The sequence below is a fragment of the Acomys russatus genome, chromosome 23, assembly GCF_903995435.1.
Source record: "Acomys russatus chromosome 23, mAcoRus1.1, whole genome shotgun sequence".
Classification (NCBI taxonomy): domain Eukaryota; kingdom Metazoa; phylum Chordata; class Mammalia; order Rodentia; family Muridae; genus Acomys; species Acomys russatus.
Genome location: NC_067159.1, coordinates 6,121,304 through 6,133,150, shown reverse-complemented (window position 1 = coordinate 6,133,150; position 11,847 = coordinate 6,121,304). Strand labels below are relative to the sequence as shown.

The 11,847-nt window shown below is 43.2% G+C and overlaps 2 protein-coding genes across 4 annotated transcripts in view; both read right to left on the bottom strand.

Moving 5' to 3' along the window:
• Window positions 1-845: 845 nt before the first annotated feature.
• Nras (NRAS proto-oncogene, GTPase) lies at window positions 846-10,175 on the bottom strand. Its single transcript, XM_051165743.1, has 7 exons — window positions 10,038-10,175; window positions 9,423-9,550; window positions 7,928-8,106; window positions 3,317-3,476; window positions 2,249-2,372; window positions 1,763-1,805; window positions 846-1,683 (listed from the first exon to the last, which is right to left on the bottom strand). The coding sequence occupies exons 2-5, from the start codon at window positions 9,531-9,533 to the stop codon at window positions 2,253-2,255; spliced, it is 570 nt and encodes a 189-aa protein (XP_051021700.1). The 5' UTR covers window positions 9,534-9,550; window positions 10,038-10,175; the 3' UTR covers window positions 846-1,683; window positions 1,763-1,805; window positions 2,249-2,252.
• A 123-nt stretch (window positions 10,176-10,298) lies between these two features.
• Csde1 (cold shock domain containing E1) overlaps window positions 10,299-11,847 on the bottom strand; it is a 41,069-nt gene continuing 39,520 nt past the window's right edge. For all 3 annotated transcript variants that reach the window (XM_051165944.1, XM_051165945.1, XM_051165946.1), the window contains one exon: window positions 10,299-11,573. In XM_051165944.1, coding sequence (XP_051021901.1) covers window positions 11,526-11,573 — 48 coding nt within the window. In that variant the 3' untranslated portion in view covers window positions 10,299-11,525. The remainder of the gene's footprint in view (window positions 11,574-11,847) is intronic.

Genomic DNA, 11,847 nt, shown 5'->3' with positions numbered 1-11,847 from the left:
AGACTTCTAAAGCTCACCCCCTTGCACACCAAATGTTTCCAGTCCTGGTATAGGACCACACTAACGTTTATCCTTGTAGCGCTAATAGCAGGCATCAGGCAAAAATCTGTAAGTAGGAGTAATGGGTAGAAAGAAAATAAGGATACATTTTTCCCTCTGTGATGCTAACTGGCTTGTTCAAGTTTTGAAACCATGACCCTGGTCCACTAGCACCATGGTTTATTCAACTGAGATAATTATTCAAACTCCTGCAGGATGCTTGAACCTACAGGATGAGGAAGGAGAATAGTGAGAAGGGGACTCAGGGCAACTCTCTCTCCATATATATATATAGATATATATGCTATCAACCAACTATGCAGCAAAGATATAGTCTGTCTGATGATAAACTATATAAGGTTGGAAGAAGCATTGATCACAGCTATAAAATAACAACTTGCCAATCTTCTTGCTGCCCCCCCCCCTTTGTTTTTTTCAGACAGGGTTTCTCTTAGAGCCCTGGCTGTCCTGGACTCTCTTTGTAGACCAGGCTGCCCTTCAACTCAAGAGATCCACCTGCCTCTGCCTCCAGAGTGCTGGGATTAAACGCGTGGGTTATCACACCTGCTCCAACATGCCAATTTTTACAGTATGTGACTGACTATAGAGAGAGAGCTTCCTGGTATGACCAAAGTTGATTATAATGGAAGTGCATTGACTATTAGAGTATCAGGAAGCTAAAGAAATTACACGTATTTATAGGTAATAACCTACCAAAAATTTTTAAAAAAGAATTAAAAAAAAAATTTTTCCCCCCAAGACAGGAAAACGCAGAGCTGTGGTTGTCCTAGACTCTGTAGACCAGGCTGGCCTTGAACCACAGAAATCTGCCTGCCTCTGCCTCCGAGTGCTGAGATTAAAGGCATACGCCACCACACCCGGCTTCCATAAATTTTTTCAGTGAAATTACTCATAATTGTTTCAGTTCCATCTTTCTCCTGGGAGAACCCCAAACAGGAAAACTCTCTTCATGCACACAGACATGGCATCTGCCATCAGGTAGATACACCTTTCCCTCAAAGGTAGATGGCTCACAGTCACTTTCCTGTATCATGGTTCTTGAAACATATATTCTGCCTATAAACTGTAAGGGAAGCCTACAGACCACTTTTAGGAGAAAGGCACTTGGTTGTGAAAACTGAATTTAATTTCATGCAGTTGAGAAGACTAGGATGGACTCGTCAGTATTCATGCTTGCATTTATGAATACAGAGCAGATGCCAGTTTATAGAGTATAGCTGATCACATTACAAACCAACCAATCAGCAAAATGAATTATATTATTGGGAAAACAGTCATTTATGACATTTCCCTCAGAACTATCAAGACCAAGTTCAATGGGTGGGGCTGGGGGCAATCACCAGCAGTTGCTACCTTAGAGCTTAAGAAACTGAATTGCATGTCTGCAGTTTGGTTCCGTGTCAGAGGACAAAGGCGGCTGGCAGGCGTGCTTGTTTCTAGGGGAGAACCCGGGGCATGGCTCTGGTCGGACAGCCAAGAGGAGGTAGTTGTTCTGAGGTCTCAGTTAGACAGCTGTGCTCATCTCCTGAGTCAGGGAAGCAGGAAGCAGGAGCTTCTCTGAGATGCAGAGGGTGGCAGGGACACGTCTCCTCCAGGGATGTCAGAACCAGGGTATCAGTGCAGCTGAAACCGACATGGGAGGTATGAGAAACTACAACAAGAAACTCAGGGTAAAGCCAAGACATGTCAAAACCTGCCCTACCTTGAAAAGTGGCTCTTTTCTGATGATAAAACTTTCAAAGGGTCTAGAAAAAAAGAACAGCGTCATTAGTTTCTATACTGCAAATCTTCAAACTCTTGTCCATTTCACAAGCATTCCTAATACTAAGTGCTGAAAGAATAAATTAGGTCTCAGCATTTTCTAAAAGGGTGCCACGAGGGGAAACGATTTTATTTTTTAATATTTGTTGGGGTAGAGGGGACCGAGTGCGTAGGTGCCTCTGGAGGCCAGAAGAGGAGCCAAGGGGCACTGGATCCCTTGATGCTGGACGCTTGGGAAAAAGTCAGGGCCTCTGGAAGAACAGTAATTATTCCTAGCTGCTATGTCTCCAGCTCCCAGGATTATTATTTTTTAATTACAAATACATGAAAACTCTCATTTAAATTACAGCAGACAGGAGTGCTCACACTATCTGAACGGCCTAATGCTAAGTAGGCGATGCAGCACAACCCAACCCTACACACTTACCTTCTTACATGACCACACAGGGCAGCCCCATACAACCCTGAGTGCCATCCTCGCTGCTGTTGAGCTTCTGCATGCGGTGCTGGCGTATCTCCCTTACTAGTGTGTAAAAGGCATCCTCCACACCCTAGTCAAAGAAAAAGGACTTAAAACAAAACAGACACAGTCCACGCTGTAAGCTCTCACTTACACCTCCCGGTGTGGTCTCGACGCTAAATTAATAGGCAATAAATTAGGGTGACTTAGGAAGAAGACACTAAATGCAGCAATCCTAGGGGATCACATTGATAAATGGCTGATAAATGGCATGTTTTTGCAAAACAAACAACAACACAAAGATAGCCCAACAGAGAGAAAGGGGCAAGGTGGGGCATAGAGCAGAACGACCAAACATGCGGATGCACGCCCTTCAGGAGGGTTAAGTCCTCAGCAGTGGTGAGTGCTGATGGAAAAAGGATTCAAGTATGTTTAGTCAAAGCTCTTCACTAGAGGGGGCTGGAGAGATGGCTCAGAGGTTAAGAGCACTGTCTGCTCTTCCAGAGGTCCTGAGTTCAATTTCTAGCAATCACATGGTAACTCATAACCATCTGTAATGTGATCTGATGCCCTTTTCTGGCCTGCAGGTAAACATGAAGGCAGAACACGGTATACATAAAAAAAAAATAAAAAAATAAATCTTTAAAAAAAAAAGTTCTTCAATAGAAAGAACTGAGCCCGTTAAAAGCAGAAATAAAAATCCCACAGTAGGCTGGGAATGGTGGTAGTTGCCTGTAATCCGAGCAGAGACAGGCAGATCTCTGTGACTTCAAGGCTAGCCTGGTCTACAGATGGAGTTCCAGGATAGCCAGGGCTACACACAGAGAAAGCCTGTTTTGAAAAACCAACCCGCCTCCCCATACAAACAACCCCACAGTAGAATAGTATTTTGGTTTTTTTCTGCGCAGCGCAGATGATTAACAAACACCTAAAACCAAGCAGAAGCCACTCCCTGAAAACCATTACAAAGAACAGACTATTGACCAATCAAACACCTTAAACAAAGCCTCCCACTTGCTCGGATCTCTAGCATACCTGTCGGGTCTTGGCTGAGGTTTCAATGAATGGAATTCCGTAACTCTTGGCCAGCTCATGGGCTTGCTTTGTGTCAACTGTCCTTGTTGGCAAGTCACACTTGTTTCCTACCAGCACCATAGGGACATCATCAGAGTCTTTCACCCGCTTAATCTGCTCCCTGGAACAGAGAATAGGGTAGCAGATCATAAGGAAAATAAGCTTTCTGGGCAATAGAAAGCAATAAAATTTACAAGGTCCTTTTATTTTTATATTTTTAAAAAGATTTATTTATTATGTATATAGTGCTTGTCTGCATATACACCTACAGGCCAGAAGAGGGCATCAGATCACATAATAGATGGTTGTGAGCCACCATGTGGTTGCTGGGAATCGAACTCAGGACCTCTGGAAGAGCAGGTGGCACTCTTAACCACTGAGCCCCCCACGCCTTTTTTTTACTACTACAACTCAACTTACACACCTGAGCACTCATAAACTATAGCTTTGTAGGCTAAGGACGTCGGTTTAGACTTTGTATAGCAGTCATAACAAGGCTGTATATATCAGTTCACTTCCTAATATCTGGCTCTTCTATACTGACACATGTCCTCGTTAGGCTCCTATATTTTCCAAGGAGCTTGGCTCTGGTCTTAATTGGGCAATACAAATAGTGCAAACTAAGTTTGCATGTATAAAAAGTAGAGCTTACGGATTCTAGTTGACTTAAAAATTTAACACCTCTCTTATTTGTGTGTGGCCATGTGCCATGGCATGCAAGTGGAGGTCAAAGAAAAGCCCTGGGCAATCAAAGTCTGGTTGTCAGACTTGACAGCAGGTGCCTTTGCCTACTGAGCTATCCTGCTGGCCCCTAAGTATTTTTAAAAGTTCCCTTAACAATTACTTAATGGAAGATGACCCATTCACTTTTTAAGATGGGTGGCACTCTAATACTTGCCTCAAACAAAATTATAGCTGGAAGCACACAATATCTAAAACTATGACAATTCTAGAACTGCTCTTCATAAATGTGAGTACATGCAGGCATGTGCAGATTTGGAACTATCATAAATAGCTTTTTTGCTTGTTTGTTTTTGAGACAGTTTCTCTGTGTAGTGTTGCTGTCTTGGACTCACTCGCTTTGTAGACCAGGCTGGCCTCAAACCACGGCGACACACCTGCCTCTGCCTCCTGAGTGCTGGGACTAAAAGTCTGTGCCACTATGCCCAGCTATAAATAGCTGAAAAAAAATTTTTATGTGCATTGGTGTTCTGCCTGCATACACGTCTGTGTGAGGGGGTCAGATGTTGCAGTTACAGACAGTTATGAGCTGCTATGTGGGTGCTGAGAATTGAAGCAGGGTCCTCTTAACCATTGAGCCATCTCTTCAACCCCCATAAATAGCTTAAAAAAAAAGAAAAGAAAAGCAAAAACAGTTTCTCTGCATAGTACCGGCTGTCTTTGAACTCACAGAGATCTGCCTATCCCTGTGAGTGCTGGAATTAAAGGTGTGAGCCACCATACCTGGCAAAGTTTTCTTTTGAGCATTACGAACCCAGTACATTTTACAAGTTATTGACTTAAGATATATTCTCATTCTCTCATATGTGTCTGTCTGTCTGTCTCTCTCTCCAGGATTTCTCTGTGTTCACAGCTGTCCTGGATTCCCTTTGTAGGCAAGGCTGGCCTAGAACTCACAGAGGTCCCCTAGCCTCTGCCTCCCCCCAGTGCTGGGATTACAGGCATGTGCCACTGTGCCCGGTATCCTTAGATTCTCTAGAAAAAGACTTTTTGTGATAATAAAAACAGGTATCTAACATGATAGTCACTAGTCTGCTACCGAGCATTTTGTCAGTTGCTTCTGTGGCCAAGGAACTAATTTTTCAATTTGATGTAAATGTCAAATAACTGCACTGCGCAGCACCATCGTAGACTCTGCCCTTGGATTTCAGTCACACACCTCAACTGCATCCTACTGGCTATCTACAGAACTGTTTTGTACTGTCAGAATCCTTTGTCCACCCCTCACCCCATTGCACCCCCCAAAAAAAACCCCAAAACAAAGAAAAACCCAAAACACCAGGATCTTACTGTGGGCAGCCTGAACTCTCAATCGTCATCAGTTTCCCAGGCACCACCACGCCCAGAGGTAGCTGCCTGCGTGAAGGGAACTGTACACCGGACTAAACACCTGGAGAATGTCCTTGTGGGGTGACTACTGTTCCTCACGTTACTGAACCTTCTGTGAGGATCAGACATAAGTTCTTCTTGGCGTCAGTGAACCCCTCTGAGCAAGTCACTTGTTCTCAGCATGCACAAGCCAGCTAGCACTCCTGTGGCGTGCCTGATGAAGGTCCCTGGGGTTTCAAGCTGGAAAGGGTATTGATAACCGAGTTTCCTCTTCACCTATTTCTAAATATTAACATTATTTTGCTAGACTACACACATGTACTGGAGCATTTGTGGGGGGCAGAGGATGGGGGTCTTTCCTTTCATTCTTTGGGATCTTGGGATTGAACTCAGTCATCAGGCTTAGTGGCAAATGCCCTTTGTCTGGCTGTGTAGTCTTGGCTGTCCTGAAACTCACTCTGTTGACTAGACTGTCCTCTGCCTCCCACGTGCTGGGACTAAAGGTGTGCATTCCTACTGTACATTTTTACAAGATGCTTTGAATAAGTGCTCAGGCAGAAATAAAATCACCCCTCTTGGGATCCAAGGGTAAATTGAAGTTAATGTTTTATTACACCAACAAAGAACATATGGAAAATAAACCAGGACTCAGGGTGCAGGCAGACTACAAAGCACCGTTCTGAGTTTCTGTTAATCTGTTTACTCTTGGCAATTTTATGAGGGAGGTATTCTTTTTTTTTTTTTTTTTTTCCGAGACAGGGTTTCTCTGTGTAGCCTTGGCTATCCTTGACTAATTTTGTAGATCAGTGCTGGGATTAAAGGTGTGTGCCACCACTGCCCAGCTAAGGGAGGTATTCTTTTTAAAAAGAGGTTTTATTTTTTTATTTTTGGAGAAGGAGTTTCCCTGTGTATCCTTGGCTGTCCTGGACTCACTTTAAGAGGTTTTATTTTTTTTATTTTTGGAGAAAGAGTTTCCCTGTGTATCCTTGGCTGTCCTGGACTCACTTTGTAGAGCAAGCAGGCTGGCCTGGAACTCACAAAGATCCGTCTGCCTCTGTCTCCCTAGTGCTGGAATTTCAGGCGTGTGCTACCACATCCCCAGCACTAGCCTGTGCTCTTAACCTCTGAGCCATCTCTCCAGTCCTAAAAAAAGATTTATTAAGCCTGACAGTAATCGTGAACACCTTTAATCCCAGTAGAGGCAGGTGTATCTTGGAGTTCAAGGCCAGCCTGGTCTACAGAGTGAGTTCCAGGACAGCCACAGCTACACAGAGAAACCTTGTCTCAAGAAAACAAACAAACAAACAACAACAAAGCAAACAGCAACAACAAACAAAAGTTGTAATTTTTATTTTCTGTGTGCGAATGTTTTTGCTGCATGTATATCTATGTATATGTGTGCCTGGTGCTCAGGGAGGCCAGAGGAAGGTGCCAGATGGCCTGGAACTGGAGTTACAGATGGAGCTGGGCCCCAGTGTGGCTGCTGGTAGTTGAACCTGAGTCTTTTCAAAAAACAGCCAGCGCTTTTAGTCTCTAGGCCATCTCTGCAGCCCTAAATGAGGTATTCTTATGATAAGTCTCAACACTGAAGCATACAGACTTAATATTTTGTCCTAAAGTTACTTAGCTAATTAACATAGAAGCCAAGTTTCAATCTTGACAGTGCCTAAAGACAGAACAGCATTCTAAGAAAGAGGCCTGGTGTTTCAGGGGTCTAGGTCTGCTACTAAAGAAAAATAAATGTCGGACAATGGTAGCACATGCCTTTAATCCCAGCACTCAGGAGACAGAGGCCAGCCCGGTATACAGAGTGAGTTCCAGGACAATCAAGGCCACACAGAGAAACCCTGTCTATAAAAACAAAACAATAAATAAAAAGAAAGCTATCATAACTCTGAAAATCCAATAAATCACCTCTAAACTCTATGACTCTGAAAAATAAGAATATTGGCTGAGTATGCTGGCATACACCTGGGAGGCTGAGGGAGGAAGATTATAAATTCAAGGCTAACTGGGATACTTAGCGACATCCTGTCTCAAAAATGTAAAATAAATCAGTAAGAATGTCCTATTAGAATTCTTAGGGTCACCTAGCTTTGAACCTGTACAGTTCTATGAGGTCATCTGTACTGTACTCAGCGGCATGCTTCATTCACGACTAGGACAATAACAGCACACTATGCACAGTAAACACCAACATTTGCTAACAGGGATAAACAGAATCTCTTTTATTTATTTATTTATTTATTTATTTATTTATTTTTGGTTTCTCTGTGTAGCCTTGACTGTCCTGGACTGGCTTTGTAGACCAGGCTGGCCCCGAACTCACAAAGATCCACCTGCCTCTGCCTCCCGAGTGCTGGGATTAAAGGCGTGCGCCACCACTGCACACTTATCCCTACATCCACAAATACTGTAATCAAAACTTGTAAGTTTTATGTTTTCTAAGCCCACATGCTTTAACAAAGCTTCAGAACACATGTAAAGTAATATTCCCAGTACCTGTAGAGGTTAATATCTGCAAATGACTTGCTATTATTGATGGCAAACACGCAGAGGAATCCTTCTCCTGTCCTCATGTACTGGTCTCTCATGGCACTGTACTCCTCCTGTCCAGCTGTGTCTAGTATGTCCAACAGACAGGTCTCACCATCAATCACCACTTGTTTTCGGTAGGAATCCTGGGAATGTGAAAGGATGAGGAAGTGGTGGTGGTAGGGACAAGGTCAGGCTTCGTCTTTATTTAAAACCAGAAGAATGTAATTACCCAGGAAAAAATAAGCCTGACTATGTGACTTGCCCTCAAAAACAATACAAAACCTAAAGCCAGCCTAGGCTATGAGGTTAAGATAAAAAACCAAAACCAACCCCACCCCAAAAAACAAAACCCAAATCATTAGGAAAAATAACAAAGCTGGGCATGGTGCTGCATGTCTGTAACGGCAGTACTAAAGGAGGCAGAGGCAAGCGGATCTCTGTGAGCTCCAGGCCAGCCTGGTCTACTAAGTGAGTCCAGGACAGGCAGGGAAACCCTAATTTGAAAAACCAAACAAATAAAACAACAACAACAACAACAAAAACAAACAAACAAACAAACAAACAAAAACCAAAAAACAACAACCAAAAAAAAAAAAAAAAAGGAAAGGAAAAAGAGAAAAATAACCCCAGAAATGTCTAATATGGATTTATGTCATAATTTTACTTTTATTATTTAATGTTCCACATTTAGAAGGCCTTATCTGTGGCACTGGAAATGTGCTTAGATTTTGCTTCATGAATATAATATAACCTGTGAAACATTCAAATTTGTCTAACACTCCTGGGCGGTAGAATAGATTTACACATGAAAAAAAAAATTCTTTGGTGTTTTGGAAACAAGGTCTCAGTCTGTCTCAGTAGTAGTTCAGGCAAGCCTTGACCTTGGAACCTCCTCCCTCAGCCTCTTGAATGCTGAGCCTGTACATACCTGCACCATTAAGCCCAGTAAGGTGATTAAAATGTAACATCATTCCATAACTAATTGCAGAGGCACATGACTCAAAATCTCAACTTGTTCCTATCCCAACTCAGCCTGGACTAGATCAAGAATGAAGACTGAAGACTATCCAGAGCTCTATCTCCATTATATGATCTCCTAAAATCTCTTGTGACATACGTTTATGCTTAAGAAGAAATAGAATAAACAGCACTGCAAACTGTTACCAAAAACAAAAAACAAAAAACAAAAAACAACAACAACAAAAAAAAACCCTGTACTTTCAAAAGAAAATATTTTTTTTTCCCTGGGTTTTTTGTTTTGTTTTTTTCGAGACAGGGTTTCTCTGTGTAGCCTTGGCTGTCCTTGCCTCACAGCGATCCGCCTGCCTCTACCTCCCGAGTGCTAGGATTAAAGGCGTGCACCACGACACCAAGCCCTTCTCTTTACTTTCAAAGAGCAAATATGGGTAAGAGAAAGCCAGAAGTGAGGCTAAGGACCAGGCAGTGGATTGGGCCTCACCTCTATAGTGGGATCATATTCATCCACAAAGTGGTTCTGGATTAGCTGAATTGTCAAAGCACTTTTCCCAACACCACCTGCTCCAACCACCACCAGTTTGTACTCAGTCATTTCACACCAGCAAGAACCTGTAGGAAAGCAGCAATTATGATTAAACCGGCAAGCCAAACCTACAGTACTTCAAGCGGTTCTATAACGAGTTAACTAAACTACGTTTCACAGGCATCCATTCGTTACACCTGGCCTTCCACTAAGTCCTCAAAGTGATTCAGAAACACAAAAATACTTGCAGGTGGGTGCGGACCAGAGATTCTTGGATTAAAGACCCGCGTCTATTTCTCAATTGTGCTCGGCCCCGCCCTCAGCCTACTGGAAAGGACCCCCCCCCCCCCGGTCCTATTCCTTCTGCAAATCCAAGCTCTGGGGTCCGCTGGGCACGACCACTTCCCGAAACTCCCCTTTCCGGCTCCGAAGATGACCCGACAGGGGACTACAGCCAGCCAGGGTCCCCCAACTCAGGCCTTTGTCTCTAGCTCGCCGAGCCTCTGCGTCTTCCCGTACCCGCCAGGCGTACAAAGCCGTACAAAGCCGGCGCTAGCCGGGTCGGAGCCTTACCTCAAGCTCCGGTGACCCCGTTTCAGGTGGCTTTTGGACCTTAACCTGCGAAACTGTTGGAGACCCCGAAACCGCCATGAACAGCCCCCACCCGGGAGAGGCACTTCCGGCCCCACCCGCTACGTAATCAGTAAGCGCCTAGGGCGCCCGAGTCCCCGCCCCAGCCACGTGGGCCCGCGACCTCGGAGTCTTACGGCGGCCGCACCCAGTCCCGCCCCTCCCACCCCGGTTTCAATAATGAAAGCGCTAGCTGCTAGTGTCTCAAAAATCAGTAAAACTTTATTCGCTTCCATTCTTTCACCATTAACATAAAACCGGAGAAAGCAAAAATGTTTTGTGTTTACAAAGATAAACGGCCTCTTTACCCAGAGTTCAAAACCTCAAACGACAATGGGGAAGATCAAAGCGCCCTCCCCCACAACCCCTGAGCTGACCCTTGTCATCTTTAGACAAAAAGCCTTCACTCCACTTGCCAGGGACCCTGTTTGGGGCCAATTCAAGACGAAGGCCAAGAAATCAGGCCAATCCGTTCCCGTGATACAAAGTTGAACAGAAGCTACACCAAGGATCAAGTGCCTGTATTTCAACAGAGCACCGGAACCAGGGGGCTATTTATAAAAAAAACAGGATTCATTTCAGGCACAACTTTTTTATTTTTTTTTTTTTCCGTTTTGTTTTTAAATCAGTAAAAGAAACTGGGTCCTAGAAGCTGCAGTGATCTAAGCAGCAGCAATTTTGTGCATTCGTCTTTTGTTTAAATACGTTTAAATTATCATACTGCTGGCACACTTCATTTGCATGAAATTCTGCACCATACATACTAATTGTAGTAAAGTTATTTACCCCCCCATCCCAGGGGAAAAAAAACTATTCTGGAAGATAATTTTCACTGAAATGTAATCAAACTTCGTTTAAGTGGATTGTGACAAGATTATAAATGATATGAAAATAATATTTTAACATTTGGCCATCAACTTAAGAAAATCGTTTGCTATATAAATTTTTGCAAAATTTTAAAGGTAATATAGTCTACCTTCATATGGTCCTCAGAATTAAAGCATAATGAACAGGAAAAGAAAAGAATGCGGCTGAGTGCTAAGTAATGAAGGTAGAGTATACACTGACTAGATGCAGAATTTCATAGGCCAACAAGGTAGAGTCTGTACTGTTCACTCACACAGGCCAAGTGGAATCTGCAATTACCAGTTGCGTTAAATGCACCAAATAAAGCTCCTAAATTGATACTATAAGGCGCCACCTTAAGTTTTCCAGGCTGCAACTGTGCATAATTTTAAAATGGTTTCTTAAATTTATTTATTTTTTTTTTCTTTAAACATAACACGAGGAAGGTGTTAAAACTGGTGTAATAGCTCAATAGAATAAGTATTCCAGATTTTGGGGGGGATGAAGAGGAAGATATTCAGAACCCTTCACCAGAATCCCCCCAACTTGACCCTGGTGGATTCATCATGTGCTCTGTGGGTGTAGTTAGTCAATGACACCAGCTTGACGGATCTTTCTTTCTGCACCAAATCCCTGTGAAGAAACAAAACGATCTGAGGTTATGCCAATCACAATATACAATTCTAAAATAAACTACAAAAGTATTATTTTTATTTATTATATTCACTACTAATTCTCTCCTAAGAGTAAGAAAATTATAAAATAGGTCCGAAGGCAAGAAATGTGCTGCTTGATGTGATAGCACACACCTGTCACCTGACCACCGGCGAGGCAGAGGAAGAGTGGGAAACTCAAGGTCACTCTGTTAGATGAGACTGTCTCAAAAGGCAAAGAAAGGTGCTTTCTT

Excerpts from the sequence above, each read along its gene's own strand:
- Nras (XM_051165743.1), bottom strand. The coding sequence starts at position 9,533 with ATGACTGAGTACAAACTGGTGGTGGTTGGAGCAGGTGGTGTTGGGAAA. Across the intron at positions 8,107-9,422 it reads AATATGATCCCACTATAGAG|GATTCCTACCGAAAACAAGT; the intron begins GTGAGGCCCAAT and ends TCACATTCCCAG. Across the intron at positions 3,477-7,927 it reads GCAGATATTAACCTCTACAG|GGAGCAGATTAAGCGGGTGA; the intron begins GTACTGGGAATA and ends TCTCTGTTCCAG.